The sequence below is a fragment of the Solea solea genome, chromosome 10, assembly GCF_958295425.1.
Source record: "Solea solea chromosome 10, fSolSol10.1, whole genome shotgun sequence".
NCBI lineage: Eukaryota > Metazoa > Chordata > Actinopteri > Pleuronectiformes > Soleidae > Solea > Solea solea.
Genome location: NC_081143.1, coordinates 21,797,781 through 21,817,766, shown reverse-complemented (window position 1 = coordinate 21,817,766; position 19,986 = coordinate 21,797,781). Strand labels below are relative to the sequence as shown.

The 19,986-nt window shown below is 41.6% G+C and overlaps 2 protein-coding genes across 8 annotated transcripts in view; one reads left to right on the top strand and one right to left on the bottom strand.

Moving 5' to 3' along the window:
* Positions 1-762: 762 nt before the first annotated feature.
* Positions 763-4,600, bottom strand: nthl1 (nth-like DNA glycosylase 1). The gene is made up of 6 exons (XM_058640107.1): positions 4,330-4,600; positions 2,707-2,975; positions 2,454-2,624; positions 2,085-2,244; positions 1,765-1,870; positions 763-1,222 (listed from the first exon to the last, which is right to left on the bottom strand). Exons 1-6 carry the CDS (start codon positions 4,598-4,600, stop codon positions 931-933), a joined length of 1,269 nt encoding a protein of 422 aa, XP_058496090.1. The 3' UTR covers positions 763-930.
* Positions 4,389-19,986, top strand: part of tsc2 (TSC complex subunit 2) — a 24,376-nt gene continuing 8,778 nt past the window's right edge. For 2 of the 7 annotated variants that reach the window (XM_058640105.1, XM_058640099.1), the window contains exons 1-26: positions 5,242-5,468; positions 7,419-7,591; positions 7,681-7,767; positions 7,906-8,016; positions 8,103-8,250; positions 8,785-8,902; positions 8,999-9,047; positions 9,564-9,689; positions 10,029-10,102; positions 10,227-10,353; positions 11,037-11,180; positions 11,671-11,808; positions 11,903-12,006; positions 12,128-12,209; positions 12,411-12,566; positions 12,654-12,773; positions 13,405-13,527; positions 13,623-13,729; positions 13,822-13,987; positions 14,061-14,183; positions 14,276-14,410; positions 14,594-14,783; positions 14,865-14,958; positions 15,041-15,143; positions 15,904-15,998; positions 18,222-18,362. In XM_058640105.1, the coding sequence (XP_058496088.1) occupies positions 7,457-7,591; positions 7,681-7,767; positions 7,906-8,016; positions 8,103-8,250; positions 8,785-8,902; positions 8,999-9,047; positions 9,564-9,689; positions 10,029-10,102; positions 10,227-10,353; positions 11,037-11,180; positions 11,671-11,808; positions 11,903-12,006; positions 12,128-12,209; positions 12,411-12,566; positions 12,654-12,773; positions 13,405-13,527; positions 13,623-13,729; positions 13,822-13,987; positions 14,061-14,183; positions 14,276-14,410; positions 14,594-14,783; positions 14,865-14,958; positions 15,041-15,143; positions 15,904-15,998; positions 18,222-18,362 (2,996 nt within the window). In that variant the 5' untranslated portion in view covers positions 5,242-5,468; positions 7,419-7,456. The other 5 variants (XM_058640100.1, XM_058640101.1, XM_058640103.1 and 2 more) reach the window with 5 other exon arrangements.

Below are 19,986 nucleotides of genomic sequence, written 5' to 3'. Positions count from 1 at the left end.
AAGGTTTTCCTACATGCTCGGAAGGGAAGGAGATAAATCCTTATAAACATACATTACACAAATCAGAAAGTTTCATAGCAAGATAAACACAGGTAACATTGACATGGCTCTGTTCCATTAAAGTGTCTCAGTGACTGGCAATCAGTCAAAATGCACAATATCAGGAGCTTGAGAGTAGGCACACCTATAACGATTTAGTCCTTCTTGTTTTGGTCATTAAACCAAATGTGCTTTTCCTGCTAACACATGCGTATTAGTCTCTCTGTGGTGGGAAGTTGTTACACTGTAGATATGTATAAAACCAACAGGCTCCCAAAAATCAAGTTCTAACAGTAAGTTCAGTAAGTTTCAAATGTACTTTCATTCTACTTTAAATGAAGCTAATTGGACTGTGGAGTTTGTCTTCCATTGCTTACATGAGCATGTTTTTCAGTTCAACAACTGCCATAATTACAGCAGACCAACCTGTTATTAATACGAGCCCTTGAATGGTCTACAGAACAAATTCAAAAGTGTGACTGTGAATGTATTCTGTGAAGGCAGTCATTCCCAGAGAATGGGTCAGTAAACCAAAGATTGGGTCACCAAAAACACATTACCATGTTACTACTTGTAAATGCATCAGGTATGTTGAGGTTATGAAACTTCATGGCTATAATATCATATAATCATGAGTCAAAAGTGTTAAAATCTTTAACTCTCAATATGCAAGAAAAATCACAGCTGCAATCATTGACAAATCTGAAATAAATGAGCTTTACATCCATTTTTAGCACAATTTTTATTTGGTAAAAAAACCCTAAGAGGTGTACAAAAATAGTGAATGTAATGTGGACTGTAAATGAATTATATACACAGTGTTTAGCTTATATGGATATGTTCATTTGTGTTCAACATCTGGTCACAACAGACAAAAACTTGAATCAATGTTCACTTGTTTTTAATCCTCCTTCTCTGTGCAGCGGGGGAAACAGGTGTGGGCTCCTTTGTTGTTCTCTCATCTTTGACTGCATTTTCCTGCTCAGGTTCAGTTTTTGCTTCAAAGGGAGATGTTGTGCGTGGAGACCGTGGGGATCTGGCTTTAGGCCTCTTCGTAGGAGAGTTCTTGAATGCAGAAGGACAGCTGTGCTGGTTCAGACACACTGAGCAGAGAGGGTTGACTGGTAGACAAACCTGCTGTCCAAAACCCACCAGCAGCCAGTTAATCTCACTCCACAGCTCCCTAAACAAAACAGAGTGTGTGAGGATCAGCTCAAGGACACTTTTAATCACTGATTTGTTTTAACCATTCAGTTGAAGGGCAACCAACCCCTGCCAAAGCCACTAATTTGGTGTGTGTTTCTAGGTCTCTAAGATTCTGATCTTTAAAAATGTGTTGGCCATCAATAACTAGTACAGCTGAAACAATTAATGGATTACTAAATTAATCAACAACTATTTTGATAATTGATTGAATCAGTTTGAAGATTTTTTCATAATTACAACAAGATTTCCGATTGTTTAAGCTTATTAAATTTGAATATTTTCTTAATTTCTTTGCTCTGGATAACAAAGAAATCATTAAAAGTCAATCATTTTGGTTTGTGGACAAAACAAGACATTTGAGAACATCATCACTTCCAGGTTAGACAAACGGCAATCAACATTTTTAAAGGTTTTATGACATTTTAAGGACCAAATGATTAATCAGGAAAATAATTGACTTATTAATTGATTATGAAAATAATTGTTAGTTGCAGCTCTAGTAACTAGTCATGCTGTTACCGGGGCAACCACTCCTCTAGGGCCTTGCGTGTTTCCTCCGGGTTCTTGGTCGTCTTCCTGAGCCAGCCCAGCCTATTGGAGATTCGGTGCACATGTGTGTCCACGCCTATACAAATAGAGCATTTATAAAAATATATGATTAATTAAACACTGCTACATAAATATGAATATAGCACTACTTTACTTTACTTTACTTCAGCACAAAGTGATGATTATTGACTAAAGAAGTTCAGCCATCAGCTACATTATGTATTTTATTCTATTTGAATCACAGGTGGCTGTGTTTGTATTGGGAAGTGGTTTCAACAGTGAGTCCTTACCTATTCCAGACACCTGGTCCCAGGCGATGTCCATGGCCAGGTGAGCCATCTTTGGTCCAATTCCCGGCAGACGCACCAGCCCCTCCACGCTGTTTGGGATGTCGCCTCCAAAATCCTTCTGCAGCATTGCTGACGTCAGCTTCATATACTTGACTTTACTCTGAAGAAAAAAAGGAATTAACCCTGGTAAATATAAGTGAGGTAGTGAGATACCAAAACACACGTTGAAAGAGAACTGTTGGAATATGGACCTAGAGTTGTCTGCAGGCTCACCTGAGGTAAGTCTTGAGAAAGTAACGACAGAAGTTACACACTAGCGCTTTCATGTGAAGTGATACAAGTATGCAGAGTTACAGTATTTTGTGTTACCCTCCAGAAGCCGACAGGGTAGATAAGTTTTCCCAGAGTGTCATCATCGGTGTGGAGTATATTTTCCACAGTGCAGCCGTGTGCTCGCAGCCTCTGCATAGCTGATGCTGTCACCTGGTCCTTGGTCTGACTGGACAGCATGAGAGACACCAACACCTGAAACCGTCTCACCTGTGCAGACAAAACCAATGACAGAGATATCAGTTTGAAATACTGACTTATGTTGATATGTTGAGATCCAAACATCACCTACATGTGCGGGGGCTTCTGTGTCGTAGCATTTCTCTGCTCCCATGTTATCTACGGGTGCATCGCGCCCACTCCTCATCTCACGGATGAATCCTAATTGTTTTTTCCAGTCGGGAGGTTCCCAATGTTCTGTTTTCACCGGTGTAACGCCATCAGCCTTGTCATATTCCACCTTCAGCTGTCTCCTCCTACGACTGTGTGAAGACAACGGTAGAGCGTCTGTTTCTGTTTTGGGCTGCGCTCTGGCCTGATGGAGGAGTTCTTGGCTCCCGCCTGAATCCGTACAGAGAAGAGGCGGTGAGATGTACATGATCTTAAGTGAGTAAACATTATTATCTGGTTTAAAAACTTAGCATAAAAAATGACAAAAACAACTTGTGCATGCTTCGCCCAACATTTTGTACATTCCTATTCTGCTATAGCAGCCCACAATTGTGTAGAAATGCTCCGTACAACAACGGCTTTAATACCACTGCTATTGTAACACATGGTCTGGATCACAGCTGCAGTTCTTGGTCATTCCAAGGGCGCAGATGGAGCTGAGGTTCAGGATTCAGCACAGGCCAGCCGGCTATCAAAAAACTGGGAAAGTTGTTTTTTCATGTACCTCAGTCACCATGAAAACTCAACCTGAAACCCAGGCTACACTGAGCTTAAGATAAGAGAAAAAGTAGAAACTAAATATTGATAAATACATGAGAAAGGTTATTAAAAAATAAACTTTTTGAGGAAAAATAAGTGAAAGTGTCGAGTTAGTAATAATTGGCCAATTGGCCAATTTGTCTGTCTCTCCATTTTAGAGCACTTGGGAAATACTTTTAAAACAATGACATTTTCATATGGGGGCTAATCATTTCGTCCTCAGGTGTACATGCAGGAGTAACCAGACTATGAATCGCATTATCCAGGTCTGTTAGCACTTTGTTTCAGCTGTTGTTGTTGTTTTTTTTAAAGTGCTTTAAAAATAAAGTTGGATTGGATTGGATTTACATGACATTACAAAACAACAGAATTACTGCCTTAGTCCGACTAAAATCGGACTTTTAACATACATGTAAACACACTCAGTGTCAGATTTCACTAGAGGACCACGCCCCCTCACACTGCTCTGCACTCCCCTCCCTCCCACCCTCCTTCCTCCTCGCTTTTCAAAATAAGGCATTTGGCAGAGTTAGCTGCAGTAGAGGGGGTTGAGTTACAATTTAATTTGAAATAATCTATAATCTAAAACAATGAAGAGCAGCACCAAACTGGGCAGGATATGGACAGGTAAGGGACTGTGAGCACAACTCAGCTGGAAATGATTTTGCAACTCCACACTTTTAATAAATCAAATGACCATTTGTCAGACACACCAAACAGTGTGCACCATGTGCTCAGTGACTGCACCTGTCCAGGGAAAGGTGATGATAGTAAGAAAATTGTGGAAGCTGAATTGCCCTAAGGGGATAAACCCTCATGTGGAGGATAAAGGGTAGAAGATGAATGAATTAATGCTTGCATTCTGTACAAGTCTGCAGCGTCCTGTTATCTAATCCGACATCTGGTGGTAGTGGTGTCCTCTGTGATAGTAATATACTTTATGTGTTCAGTGTCTGTGTGTGTGTGCAGCTGTACGCAACATTACCCGCTGATAAGGGGGCCGAGGAGGGTCCTTGCTCGGAGATCTTCGCCTCCTCCACCTCCACCTTCACTGCCACGGTGGAGTTTGGGTCCACGGTCCTCAGACTGCTGGCGAGTTTGAAGCCCAGAGAGGCCGCGTCTCTCGCTGTACGGCCGGCGGTTGGATTTCCACTCCGAGTAACAACGGAGCTGCTCCGTGAGAAGTAAGGAGACGTCATTATGAGACGACACACTGCATAACAGACACTCGTGCTGCTGCTGTGGACCTGAGGCATTCACGTGAAACTGAAGTTGGCTTCTCGTTCGTCGTCCCTGGTCAAGAAGGAAGCAGAGGAGTTGAAATAAGTTAATATTAACTAATAATATGTAATTTAACAGTTCTGAGTTGCCAAGAATAAGGTCAGCTAATAATGGTGTAAGCGAATACTATATTAAGATTAAGCAAACATTTACTAGCAGGGTGGGAAAAGACATCAAATAATTGCAACTTCTTTTAATATTTAAACAAACATGGACAAACTAGCCAGAGTGTATTTTGCATTTCAAAACATTTCGCTTGTTACGTAAAAGATTGATCATAATTTAATGAATGGTGTGATTTGTTTTATAAGTGTGACCCAGTCAGTCACACAGTTGTGGTCCACTAGCCCCACTCACAGGCAGCATGGTCAAGGTGCAGCTCCTCATTAATAAGAAACCAGCTTCACCATCGTTAGCTCGTTTAGTTAGCTGCTGGCTAACTCTACCGTCGAGTAGCGTTTCAGGGAATTTACTGATGCATACGTTTTATTTGACTATGACATAGTCTAACTGGAATGTGGGGGAAGCCAACAGGACCCTGCTATCGTATTGGCATTACGTTTATAAAATTGTTACAGCACATGAAAGCGCGACCAAAGAAGTTTAGCATAGTTCACGAGCCAGCTCGCTTACAACTACGTTACCCATGAGCGACCGCGACAAACGTGTTTTTGTCGGAAGTGCTCCTGTTACGTCATTACTGTAGCATCCGGTTGAGGAGTGGAGGACTGAGCTTGGACCAGAACGAGCCTGCAGCTGCAGACAGTCATAGCACTGCTCAGTTTGCTGCGAGTGGACGAAGCTCTGACTCAATGAAATCAAGAGCCACTCAACTTTAGCGAGGTGAGGTGAGAGGGTATGGGGTGGGAGGGTAGGTTGAGGCGGCGGCGGCGGCGTTGTTGATTTATAGACTAACAGATATTGAATATCAAAGAAAGCTAGTCTATGACAGTCAATGTAAAAAGCGTCGTTAGCGGTTCAGTAACGCCATTGTGCATTTATACTGGTTATAGAATATGTCATGTTGTTGTCGTGGTGCGTTCACGGTTATGATTGGCTGTAGACGGAGGCTACCTTGAACTGCTGTGGTTGTTGTTGTTGAACTTAAACAGAACAGCCGTTGTCTGCCTGCTCATCTCCCTCCTCTCTGTCAAGTCCACATGACAGCAGATTCTTCAAACCTGCCCCCTCCCTCTTCTTCTTCTTCTTCTACCTCCTCACCCCACTCCGTGTTTACACAGTCAGACTGAGACTCCAAACTTCACTCTTGCATTGTAATTTAGGGAATCCACTACACATGTTGAGGGGAAGTTATAACCATATCTACTTTAGAGTCCGCAGTCTGGAAAACTGTCTTTGCCTCCACATAGAACCAAGGCTTTAATTTAAAATCTAAACAAAGACAATGTAGAGAGAAAGACTGTATAACAATTGTAGAGATTATTCTGGATTGTGGGAGACCTAAATGCCCTCTTGAGGGGAGCAGTTCAAAATTGCTGCATCTACAGTTTTCTTATTATTTTGCATGACCAAGTGATTAAAGCATTTGCTGAGAGCATAGTTTCAGCCATCAAATCCAGCAAGTACCTCAAAGAAGTACATCACCTTTTTTGAGGCAGGTGAGGAAGCACAGCCACAGCCCATAACAAAATTTGGCCCATTGCACACAGCCCCTGACTTGCAGCTGCTGGTGGATTTCAGCAAGTAGCCTAAGTTTCTGCCTCTGGCCAGACATGATCATCATATCTTAGTCGAGAAAACAACACTGGTCATTCTAGAACTCACTGTGCCCTGGGAAGAGTGGGTTGAGGAAGAGTGAACGTGCAAAGTACCAGGTGCTGGTGCAGATGTGTTAGTGCAGAGGACATTGGAAGACCCAATGTGAACCAAAAGAGGTTGGCTGTAGAGGCGTTGTAGGAAAATCACTCATTGTGGCATTGTGAGGGAGCTGCCAAAAAGGGGGCAACGGGATCCACAAGTGAAGCCACAGAGAAAGCTACCAGATGGCTTTGGACTAGGGCTGATCTGCTGTTGCTGCAGCCTGGGATGCAAGTAGGGGCTTGATCAACCCCGACTGGGTCGCCTGGGCGTCGGTGTGTAATGTTGCGACCATAAACATCCAATAACCCCACATCACTGATGATGTGTCCCATTCAGCACATTGTCATGAAACTGTAGTTGCATTTTGATGCAGCATTTCTTCATTTTGTAAGCACTGATATGACTCAGAATGCACTCGGCTGTTTTATGCATTTGAGTGCAGTGACATACAACTAGGGCTAGGCAATAATTATATGTATCTTTTCAGTATTGTAACAAAGGTTCAGTATATATCAATGCAAAGTTTATGCACTGTGCAAACACACTTTAGAACACAACACATAACTGCCTTTACGTTTTGCCTCCGATGTGTGAAATGTTTTCTTTCTTCTCCATTGAAGTTTCTTCAAGTTTCATTCAGGAGCTAAACTTAAGTAGATACTTATTGGTATTGCCTGATTTGTCACTTTTATTGTGATAACCTTTTTGATCATATTTCATACAACCCAATATGCAGAATACTTTCAAAACTGATTTGTAATGGTGATGCTAAAATTTATAAATGCAACATCTAGCCATTGCCAGTGTTGTACTGTCATGTTGTAATGTAAAATGACATGCTTCCCATCCCGTTTCTGGCTCTCAGGCTACTTGAAGTTCTGTTTTAGAAAAATGTTGATTTACCACCCGGCCCTGAGGCTTTATTGTGAAATAAAAATAAGTTTTTAAACATGTTATTGTTTCCTTTGGCAGCTGTCAGTCCCACACTCATCAGCGATCCAGCCCAGGACATGAATAAGCAGCCGAGTAAGGAGAGCCTTAAGGATAAGGTCAAGGGGATTTTTGGGCTAGGAACAACTCGCCCCCCCAGCAAACAATCAGATGCAAAATCATCAGAATTCATAATCACAATTGAAATCATAAAGGTCTGCTCATTCACACGCACTCTCACTCAATATGGTGTTGAACTTGTCAGGTTTTGCATGAACTTACTCTGCTCCTCTGTGACTTTCAGGAACTACAGCCAGACTGTGGTCTTAGTAACAGAGTTCGTATGATGAATCATGTCTGCGACCTTGCCAAAACAAAAAAATTTGAGGAGGTGAGTCTGCCCTGGGGCGTCATATTGTGATGCAGGAGAATGTGCAGTCATCTGAGTTTGTTTAACTGTGCATATATATACACATATAGGTAATATATGTGTGTGTGTGTGTGTGTGTGTACGTGTGTGTGTTTTCAGAATGCAGTGGAGGCGGTATGGAAATCTGTGGTGGACATGCTGACTCCAGAGCAGCCACTTGAGGCCAGACATGCTGTCCTGCAGCTACTGAGGGCCATTATACAGGGACAGGTATACTATATTGACATAAAATCAAGTCCAAGATGCAAACAATGGTCTTGTCATTTCTGAACAACATATTAACTGTTTATGTATAGGGTGAGCGCCTCGGCCCACTGAGAGCCTACTTTTTCAAGGTGATCAGAGACTACCAACCCAGCAATGAAGACCTATCTGATAGACTGGAGGTTTTTAAGGCTTTAACAGAAAATGGAAAAGACATCACCTATCTGGAGGAAGACATAGGTAAAACTAAGTGAAGCACACCCATTTGTCATCTGGTTTACCAACCTTATCGTTTTACAATGTTATAACAGCATATAATCAGCAGTTCAAAGTTAGATTTCACTGTCAAATGCAGAACAAGCATGCAAACAGACTTTAATCTGATGTTCAAACTTTTCATACTGTTGTGATGAATAACTGTAATGTTGTTTATAGATGATCTATAACTTATTTTGCTGAGCTTTTTAAGCTTGTTTTCTGAAGATCCGGTGTGTAGGATTTATCTTGTTATGAAGTTGCATCAAATTTATGCACCTCACCCTTCACTTCTGTGTGTGTTGGAGAACCTACGGTGGCCTGTAGGTAATAAAAACATGTGTAAAATTGGGCAGCACAACATTGTGGACTCCATATAAGAGGATCCTTACCCTATATTGATTTTAAAAGGCTACCTTTAAATTTTTGTTTTGCAATTATAGTTGTAACTTGTGAAAGTATCAATGGTCTTTTTAAACACCTGATTTACTGGTATGCTGTTGTTCTTTGCATTCCCAGCACGCTTTGTCCTCCTGTGGATGGACATAGGCTTCACGTCTGACTTTCTCCATGTTCTTGTAAATCTGGTGAAGTTCAATAGCTGCTACCTGGACCAAAATGTCTCGATCATGGTCCAGTAAGTATGGCTGAGCGTTATCCAATATTGTTTCCTTTTCTTATTTAACTGTTGTAACAGTTTTTTTTTGTCTTGCCTGTTCTATTGCCTTTTTAGGAAAATTTGTCTTCTGTGCAATAGAACAACATCTTCAACAGATATTGAGGTATGTATTTGTTTTTACTTGGCTTTTCGTTTGCCTTTAAGACTACACTCTGCCCTGTTCAACAGTTAGAGTTGTTGCCTCCTGCTCACAACAGGCCTTGTGTCATTTAGTGGTTCAGATGTTGGTTCTCAGATCTCAGGAGTAAGATTAGAAGATTAGAACTCTGCAGATTTAGCCAAGTGTGATAATCACTGATCCAGAGCCATCATAAATATAGCAAACCTAAATCATCAGGTAAATGTGAAAAAAACTTTTTAAGACTCAGGATAAATGAAACATGACTGGTGCTTGTCACTTATCACATAAATAGTGTTTTTAGTGTGTTTTTTGGGAACTATGCCGCCACAGCAGACTGTCGTTTAAGAAACCTGTGTTTTTCTGACTCTCCAATGTCAGTAGAGTGTTGAACTGTGAGGTTTTATTATCAACATGCTTATATTTCCTGTTGTCTCCAGGTTTTGAAACAACACACATACCGTTAAACATATCCACTTCTATGCCTTTATATTTAACCAGGTTGCACTACAAGTCCTGGATGCAGTGGTGTGCTACAACTGCTTGCCCTCAGACTCTCTCACTGTCTTCATAATCACACTGTGTCGTACTGTCAATGTCAAGGAGTTTTGTGAATCTTGCTGGAAGGTGAGCGGAGAACACATACTTACACAGGCATGCAAACAATGACAAATGTATAGATAGATAAATAACTAAAACAATTCTTAATAAAAACAGAGATAAATGAATAAATAAAACAATGAATGAATAATATCAATACAATTATTGAATTTATTAATTCATTAATTAATTTCTGTATAATTTTATTATTTGAGTTATTGAAAATGATTCATTCATCCTTTTTATTTATTTGTTCATTTTTATGCATTTAAAATAGTTTTTGCAAACACACTATAAGACTCTGGTTTAATGGAGCATCATTCACAATCCTGATCTTCCTCCCCTATGTTCTTTCTGCCTCTCCAGCTGATGAGGAAGGTGTTGGGGACTCACCTTGGCCACAGTGCTATTTACACCATGTGCCGCATTATGGAGGAAAGGTATCGCTTTGGCTCATGTCATGTATCTGTGCACATTAAGCATATATGAACATTTTTATTACGTTGCTGTGGGGAGTGCATGTGGTTCTCCTGGTCCTCATTAACTACCTGCAATCTTCACCAGGGTGTACATGGAGGATGCACCATTGTTAAGAGGAGCAGTATTTTTTGTTGGAATGGCACTGTGGGGCGCACACAGACTTCCAGCCCTCAAAAACACACCCACATTGGTCCTGCCATCTTTCTACAAGGTAGAAACACGCTTTCTACAAACACACATGCACAAAAATGGAAAAATACGTTGCCTAACTACTTAATGTATAGTTAGTAGGAAGTCCCAGAAAACCTTTTTGTTTAGTCCAAATCTAAATATAGTCTGTTTACTGTCATTTGAATTTTTATTTGTATAATCATTTTGTCTTAAGAAAACATAACCATTTTTCTTAACTCTCATAACGTCAGTAAAAACATAAGGTAACACTTTATATTGGGAACACATATTCACCATGAACTACGTGCTTACTAACATATATATGTAGCATACTAGCCCTTTATTAGTTATTATTAACACCTTATTCTACCTCTATTACGACATGAATTAAGATTTTTCCTAAATAAGGTGTTAATACGTGCTTAATATTTACTAATAAAGGGCTAATATGCTACTTATACGCTTGTTAGTAAGAACCTAGTTAATGGTATATATGTGTTCCCTGATATAAAGTGTTACCAAACATAAATATGGAAATAGAAAAGTACAAAAATCTAATCTACGTTTTCTGTCAACAGTATTCAGTGGGACAGTGGGAGCATTTGTCATCCTAGTTGATGACAAATGACTACATAGAGGACTGTGTGAAATTGTGAATTTTGTGTGATACCATGAAGGTAAAAATCTGTTGTGGTGACTGTTTGTGTCTGACATTTGACACAGGCCATGTCATGTGCCAATGAGGTGGTGTCCTATGAAATCGTCCTCTCCATCACCAGGCTGATCAAGAAGTATGGGAAGGAGCTGCAGGTGGTCACCTGGGACATCCTGCTGGGCATCATAGAGCGACTGCTGCAGCAGATCCAGGTTCACACACAGACATACAGTCCTGTGCAAAAGTATCAAGGCGCCACCAGCTTTGCTGTTTTTATGTCTGTCAGATTCTGGGATCATTGTTGGCATTTGGATTGGAATGATATGACTGTAAATCGGTCTTGGCGGGCTGTGAATAAACTCATAATATGTGCAAGTAATGCTCAAGCATTCTTGAATAAACCTGGCACAGTAGACCTTTTTCACAGCAGATAGTTTTCTACATGAAATAGTTGGACAAACACAGGTTTTTCACCAATAACATTGGCACTCCAGTTTTAAGAGTGCCAGGGTTGTGGTGTTGTTTGAATGTAAGGGTTGGTCAAACTAAATACATGCAGATTTAACCTGTAGGAAGCTGTTTTTATTTTCAAATCTAATGGTGGCCTAAGAGTTTTGCACACTACTGGTCACATAAACACACAATCACACGGTACAATTACAGTTCTACTGTGCTCAAGTCCTTTCTCATCTGTCTTGTCAGACAATAGGCAGTGCAGAGTTAAAGGCCATCGTCTACGAGCTGCTGACCACAGTGGAGGAGCTATATGAGCAGAATGGTTACCACGGCTCCACAGAGAAGTTCTTCAGTCTGGTGGAGAAATGTGCTGACAAAAGACCCGTTAGTCTCTCTCTCTGTACCATCCTGCCTTGTCATTTAATCCTCTTACCTACTGCGGCATCCTTTTGTAATCATGGTATTCTTCATTTGATAGGATGCATCAGTGCTGACCCTCATCTCCTACAGGGCCCAGTCCATCCAGCCAGCCAAGGATGGCTGGATTCAGAGCCTTCACCGTCTCATGGAAAAGTTTTTCAGGTCAGACAGACAGAAGGGCTGACTGACTGATGATTTTTTTTATGATCTGATCTGATCACTGTCTTGTCACATCCTTGCTGTCTAGTCATCTTTCTTTTTTATCCCGCTGTCTCTCTGAAAGGAACGAGACTCGTAGTGTGATAAGGATCAAGGTGCTTCACATCCTGTCCTTTGTTCTCAGCACCAACCGGCAGCTATACGAGGTCTGTACAACTACACACAGTCGCTCACATACTGTATATTTTTGCCCCTTGTCATATGTATTCATATTGTGGAGATGCAGGTTTATTGTTATTGTATGCCCTGTGTTACTCTTTTGCTGTTGTGTGGTTATGACTATTTCCTCAGATGACTGGATCTAAATAAACATCACCTCTGTTGTTGATTTTATTAATGCTTTCCAGGATGAGTTGATTGAAATGGTGGTGATCCCACAGCTAAGTGGGATAGCTGAAGACCGAGACCTGGCTGTCAGAAAACAGGCCACCCAGCTGCTGGTGGACCTCGCTGAGGGCTGCAACACACACCACTTCACCAGTCTACTGGACATTATAGAGCGGGTGCACAGTCTGACTTTTACCTGTCAGTTTTCCACATTTTAGCAGAAACAAGACGCAACATCCCAGTGTTTGTTACTTTCTTTCCAGGTGGCCAGTCGCTCTCTGGTGTGTTCAGGGCCCCTGGAGGTTACCGAAAGAGACCCCACAGCAGAGTCTCCTATGGAGGATGTTAGGACTGCTATACTGGGCTTGCTGGAAATCCTTCAGGTAGACACCACACTTGAAGTACTTAAGGGCTAGCTCTTTCAAAGTGACAAGATTTTATTTACAATCCATAACTGGACACTTAGTGACAGAAGTGGAAATAAGAAAATAGGGGTGGGAATCGCCAGTGGCTAAAACGATACTTATGCCATGATATGATATTACTGTGATAATAAAAATGTGGTCACATGATAGCTTTGGTCTTCATGGTTGCAGTGCTACAGGCTGCTTTTATGCCAAACCTGAACCACTAGTAGGATTTTCATTCAAACACACCAGATTAAAAATTAAATCTTCCTCTACAATTAAAGCCACACCTTCATAAAAAAGCAGCACAGATATACATTCAAATAAAAAAATGGAACGATACTGATCAGAGTGAGACAAGAGCTGGCAGTAGGATTGAGTGTGATTGGTTGCCATGGAGTCAGAGCCTAAGTTGAAATGGCCAGGTGACCTGTTAAGTTTTTTTTAGAGGTAGAATTAATAAACGTGTCATGTGTGTGTGTGTGTGTGTGTATATATGTGTATATGTGTATATATATCTGTAAACTTGAAGTTATCTCATGGAGAAACAGCAAATCTGTCGGAAACATGAGTGTGTGGAATGAACCTTCTTTTTCTCTTCTGGCAGAGCAAACTTTACAGCCTACCAGCCAGTCATGCTGGTCGTGTTTATGAGTTGCTTATCAGCCACCTGCAGCTTCACTACAAGAACAAGTATTTATCAGTTATTGCATCCAGTATTAGACTACAGGTAGGAGCAATTTATTCTGTACACGTTTGTTGATCTCTTACTACAAATGGGATGCATGTACCTTATTTCCCTTTTCACTTGCTCTCCTCCCTCAGGTGTTTGACTTCTTCTTGATGATGCGTGCAGACTCTCTTCACCGTCTCGGAGTCCCCAACAAAGATGGAGTCATAAGGTTCAGCCCTTACTGCCACTGTGACACAGGGTAAGGACATGCATAAATGTACTGGAACCAGAGCTCTTATCTGCAGCTATCTGATTTAAAATCCCGTTCCTGTGTATTGTGTTGTGTTTCAGGGAGCCAGAAAAGCGAGTCAGTGAAAAGAAGCCAACAGGCTCAATATCTCCTCCTGCTGGTAGCCCAGCTCCCCCTCCTGCTCCTCCCCCTTCAACAATCTCTATTCGCTCAGCGTACCTGCCCTACGCACCTGCTTTCAGTGTCCTCCTGCAGTCCCTCAAGATGGTACACACACACACACACACACTGATTCCCCTGCTATTCTTAAAGAAATTCAACTTTGATTTTTTTCTTGCAGGAGACAGATTGGAAGGTGTTAAAGCTTGTTCTTGACAAGCTGCCATGGATGCTGCAGTACAAAGTGCTGCTGCTGACATCGCCGTGCAGCTTGGACCAACTCTGCTCAACACTCTGCTGCATGGTATTTGAAAATTGGGACACATCGATGCACACTTACATTCACAAGTGTGCATGGATGTGACGCACTGTTCTTCCCTTTCTCTGCGCGTGTAGGTGACAGACCGTCTGATCTCGGAGCGCTTGAGGAAAACTCCGGAAGGGTTTTCCCGCACTGACGTTCAGCTGGCGGTGGTTCCTGTCCTCACGGCGATCACCTCCTACCACAACTATCTGGAGCAGTCTCGACAGGTGAGTAAAATAGGATGTGGTAAGGTTTGGACCAAGAACACCTTCATGGGTGGTTTCTTTGTGTCACACATAAATTCATTTTTCTGATTAAGTAGCAGTTGCACGCACACGCATGGAGATAGTAGCAGAGAATCAACTCATACAACTAAATTATGTGAGGTTAATTACCTTTCTCTTTTGAAGAGAGAGCTGGTTCAATGCCTTGAGACTGGCCTCATTTACCGCTGTGCCAAGCAGTGTGTAGTGGCTCTGACAATGTGCACTGTGGAGATGCCTGACATCATGATCAAGCTTCTGCCTGCTCTTATTGTCAAGCTCACCCACATCTCTGCCACTGTTGCCATGGCATCTCCTATGCTTGAGTTCCTCTCCAGTGAGTACTAAAAAGCTTTTCTCAAAACATATTCAATTGTTCAATCTCTCAAACTTATCGTTCTTCTGTTCTGTCTCATAGCGCTGGTGCGTCTGCCCCATCTCTATGCCAACTTTGTAGCTGAGCAGTATGTCAGTGTGTTTGCCATCTCCCTACCCTACACTAATCCCTCCAAGTAAGTTCCCGTACATAATGCACACTAATGCAGTTTTATTTTCACATAGATGTTCTCTGACCATTTTGTTTCTTTCCATCAGGTTCAATCAGTACATTGTGTCTCTGGCCCATCATGTGATCGCCATGTGGTTTATACGCTGCAGACTTCCCTTTCGCAAAGACTTTGTTCAGTACATCACAAAGGTGTGTCCTGTTTTTCCTTTTATGGACCTTTTTTCTTTCTTCTTCCTGTAACTCGTGAGACAAATCTTTCAGTCTCACAGCTTCCACAATTCCTCATTGTCAACCACTGAAACACAAAAACAGTGCATGCAGAAGTGAAAGAGAAGATGACGAATACAACACAACACAACATAATTCTGGTTGAAAGAAAAAGCATAACATGCAACTGCTAATCAATGTCATCTTATGTTTCACCTCGTCCAACAGAACATTTCACACTTGTGGAGCTTTTTGGTTTATATAAAGCAACCTTTCATAACTCTATTATTCAATCTTGTAAAGAAGGGACTCGGGGCATCATTTCTCTGATACCTTTTAGATCTGTACTACTCGGTTTCTTCTGTGCAGAATCTAAAAGGGCATTAAGCTTAGCATTAAGAAAACTGGAGCCTGATGGTGTGTTTACACGATGAGAAGAACAGAAGAGAAACATTAATCAGAAGATCACACTCAAGGAAAAAGCCCCAGTACATTGAAAACTGTTTCATACAAGTTGCCTTTGGGCAGAGCCAGGCTATGCCGATGTCGCCCAGCTTTGTTTCATATTTAAGGGACACGTTAGAGTGGTATATAGAGCTTCTTGTCTGAATTCCTACAAGAATCTTATGAAGTCTCCATAACCTAATCTGTGTGATGTAACATTTTAAAAGTGCTGTGCCTCACACTGAAGTCATTTGACATTCTTTTTAATGCAGCCCCAATCATTTGTGTCTTTCTGCAGGGCTTGCGTTCCAATGCCCTGTTGCCGTTCGACGACGGTCATGAGCAGAGTCCATTTCGCGCTCGAAGCACCAGCCTTAATGAAAGACCCAAGAGGTAAAGCATAAGTGCACACATTCACAAACACATACGCTGCTGCAGAAGAGCCACAAAATGGACTGTGTGGCCCTTATTGTGTTTGAGGGTTGGGGTTGCCAAGGTAACAAGGGACTCGGCATGACTGGTACTGTGGTGTGATGGTTGCAGTGACTCCACCTTGGTTGCCATGGTGATCATTATTTTATTTATTTATTCATTCATTTATTTATTTATTGTTTCCCATATTTTCAAACGTATTCTCATTCTGCCACAATTTGTCTTTATTTGAATGTTTATTCTCATATTTTTGACCTATGGGGGATGACAAAATAACACAAACACCTGTAAAATACAATCTTACCGAGGTAATAACTCTATTTTTCAGTTAATTCTTAATTACTTATTTATTGTATTATATTTTCCAGGTGTTTGTGTTACTGTGACCGCCATTGATAGCCTATTAAAGTACATTTAGATGGAGAGCATGGGTAAAAAAATCAGCTGTTCTTTCTCCTCCTGCCACATGTATTTTTTTTAAGAGCACAGTAAACACGTTTGTACACTTACACAATGAGAAACACACTTTTCCTCTCACTCAGATGTGGAAGGAAACTCTTCTCAGCAAAGTGTAAATCTCATCTGTACATGCTGTGAATGTCTGTCGGCTCTTTATCGTCTCTATCGCGTTCATGCGGTTTAGTAAAAGCATCTTTGCAGCAAATTTGATCGGTGTAGGCGACACGGAGAGATGTCGGGGGGTGGGCGGGTGGCAGGGAAGCGATGGCTGTGATATGCAGTTATGTTGTTAACTGAAAACATGATGAGCTTTATCAACAATGACCTGGAAACAGTAAGGATGAGGATGGGTCACCACAAAGGGTTCTTAGAAGACTGCTAAGCTAAGCTTGTGTTTGAGACCACAATGCACTGTGTGGTTGGGCTCCTTCCTTAAAACTATATGACACTGCTTTCCCATACGGCCTCTTATTTTCTCTCTCTCATTTTTGAGGTTTTAACAAAGCTTTTTATTAAATCTGCTTCTCCCCCCCCCCTTCCATTGCTACGTTTTGGAAATATTAGCACAGCGTTAACATTTTCTTTCTCAAGTCTCAAAATTGTTTAGGTCCCAAAAATTCTTGGTTTATTTAAAAAACTAAACAAACAAAAAAAACAACCCAAAACAAAACATAAACTTATCCCACACTTTCTGCTGTTTCAATCGAGCACACTCCCCGTTACAGCAGAATATCTGCTAACCTCAGTTTCTACTGATCCTCTGCATCAACCCACTTACAGTGTGTCATATTATGTCCAGTCACCCAGTGATCTCGCCATGTGCTACTCATTGGCCACTTTTGGGTTGGAGCTCAGCATGTCAGTCCTCAGCTTCTACATTTCACATTGGTCAAATGTCTTGTAATTGGACTGTAATGACCCGTGTAATAGAACAATCTGGTTATGGTGTTTTCCAAAGTCACTAAAACGATAATCCTGTCTAGTGAAGTGTTTAGTCCACACTTGCTGTGCTCCAACCCACAGGTTTAACCCTGCATTTCATGTTCAGTTGGATTTGTTTATTTTGTGTTTTTTGCTTTCATTATGTCAGGCCTGTGCTGAGTCCATTTTTACTATTTTTCCTGTACAAGTCCTTGGCTTCACTATGTACCAGCTGTGTGAAATAATGTTTATTTTGTTGCTCTCCCAAATTTCTTCTCTGTGTATTTTCATTTCTGAGTAGCAGAAGCCGTTTTTTCCTCTGCTGTGGCTTGTCTGTTTGCCTTTTGTTTTATGTGTAGTCTTTTTTTTTTTTTTTAATCTTACTCCGCTCTCCTGTAACCTGATTCATAGTGTTCACTGCTGTTAATTTTCACCTTGTTTTGTTTTTCTTTCAATTCTTCATTTGACCCCCTCCTGCGATGGTTTTGGGGTGTGGTCATGTCATCCTGGATCCTTCCTATGTTGCTCCTGCTTCCTCCCCTCTCCTGTGTCCTCTGACCTTTGTGGTCCTGTCACCCACTCCCTCCCCCCTGCGTGGCGTTTTGTGACCTGCTCATGTTGCTCTGGTGCTCGATCGCTGGTGACCATTCCTGCTGTATCCTGGTACATCCTCACACTACACACTCCCCAAACCACTTCCACCCTCACGATGACCCACCCCCTCCCTTGTTGCCCTTTGCCACTGTTTTACCAACCGGGTCCGTTTCCCCTCACCATTGACCATGGGTGCTCATCACCGCCCAGTCTGCGGGCGGCAAAAATGGCGAAGGCAGCAGCGGCGGTAGCCAATAACAGCAGCTCTCCTGTTAAAGAGCTGAGGGACCTGTCAGCCATGGACGCTTTCCGATCCCGCAGCATCAGTGTCTCCGAACATGCGGTCCGCAGGTTAGAGAAGAGCCTTATGGTTGTTGCTTCCTTCATGGGATGGTTGATGGGGTTCATTGCCATGTGGGTCCGTTGGGATGAGCATTGGGTGGTTTTCTTTGCCAGGGACACCTGGAGGGGGTGGTGCATGTTGGAGGAAGGTTTGCGTCTTGAACCTTTTTAGGTTTGTTTTGGGCTGCAATCACACACACACACACACACCGTTTTCAGATTTCATTTTATAATTGGCTTTTGCATGCAGTGTTCGCAGAAGACAACAGAAAACATCTCGGTCCATGTTTGCTTAGCTGTTTGATTTTGCTCCAACACAGATTTAACTTTTTCTTTTTAATCAAGTAACTTAAATTTTTTTTTTTTTGGTTTGCCTTTGATTTCCTGTGTTTATTTGGTTTGGTTTGCTGTCTTGATTGGCTTAACAATGACTGAATGGCAGGAAGTTCAGTTGTACAAAGTAATTGACAACAACTGCAACCAACAATTCTCTCTCACTCTCACTCTCTCTCTCACTTATGGGAGGACACAACAGCTTTGCTCGCTTGACATATTTTTGTCTGTGTGTCTGCTCCACTCACAAACTGCTGCTATGACCATGGCAATCTCTCATTGTGGGATTTGAGGGTTAACCGAGTCTGGAATCAATCGGTTTTCACAACTAACATCAGCCCGGTCGTTCTCCATAACACACACAAACTTGTCTCACTACCTCTCTGCTCAATTTGCTTGGCTGAGCAGCTTAATTGACTCACAGATGTTTGATATTATCCCTGCAGTTAGTTGTGCCTCTGTTTCCCAGTAGATGGCAGTAAAAGCCCAGCAGTATACTGTTTGAAACCTATGCATGTATTTAACTCCAGAGTGAAACATGAAACCTTAACATCTGCAGTGTGGATCTGTTAAACTTGCTTCAGTCACTACATGGCTGTAAATCTGCTTTTTCCCAAATATCCCTGGTGATAAGTCAGTTGTGGAATTAAGCCACTCTCTTGACAAACGCACTCATGACTGTTTTAAGCCTTTAAACATTAAAGTCCCATCCATTTTTTCATGAACAAAAATTGGTGTGATATTATCCCCTTAATGGATTTTTCCTGTTCAGTTGAGCCTGTGCTGCCAATGCAACCATTTTGACCATGATAACTGCACTAAAATGCAAAGCATTGGATTGCAAAGGTTAAACTATGTAAAAATCTGTCATGAGTGTGTCTTTTTCCTGTTGTCATTGCAAAATAGAAGTAAATATGTCATTATTATCAGTTCAGGAATGGTGAGTATAAAATGTGTGTTTGCTTGTTCACATGCTGGGACTTGGTATAAGTGAGAGATTCCTTCTTGTTCCTCTGAGATGTATTCAAATTTCGTCCCGACAACTGTTCGTTGTACATTTCGTAAACATAATATGTGAATTGGACTTAATCATGGGGACATTATTGCAATCTTGTTGATGCATGCAACTTTGACGGGTCATCACGTTGTGATGTACGCCTGTCAAGGTAACCTGCCCTTGAAAATTATAGTGTTTTAGAAGACTGAGATGCATGAAGCCAAAATAATTTCCCTCAGTCGATTCACCAAGGACAAAAGCTCCTCATCCTCCCATAATGCTTCTCCTTTTGTTTTAGTATTT

Excerpts from the sequence above, each read along its gene's own strand:
- nthl1 (XM_058640107.1), bottom strand. The coding sequence starts at position 4,600 with ATGCCTCAGGTCCACAGCAGCAGCACGAGTGTCTGTTATGCAGTGTGT. Across the intron at positions 2,625-2,706 it reads ACACAGAAGCCCCCGCACAT|GTGAGACGGTTTCAGGTGTT; the intron begins GTAGGTGATGTT and ends TTGTCTGCACAG. Across the intron at positions 2,245-2,453 it reads ACCCTGTCGGCTTCTGGAGG|AGTAAAGTCAAGTATATGAA; the intron begins GTAACACAAAAT and ends TTTTTTCTTCAG.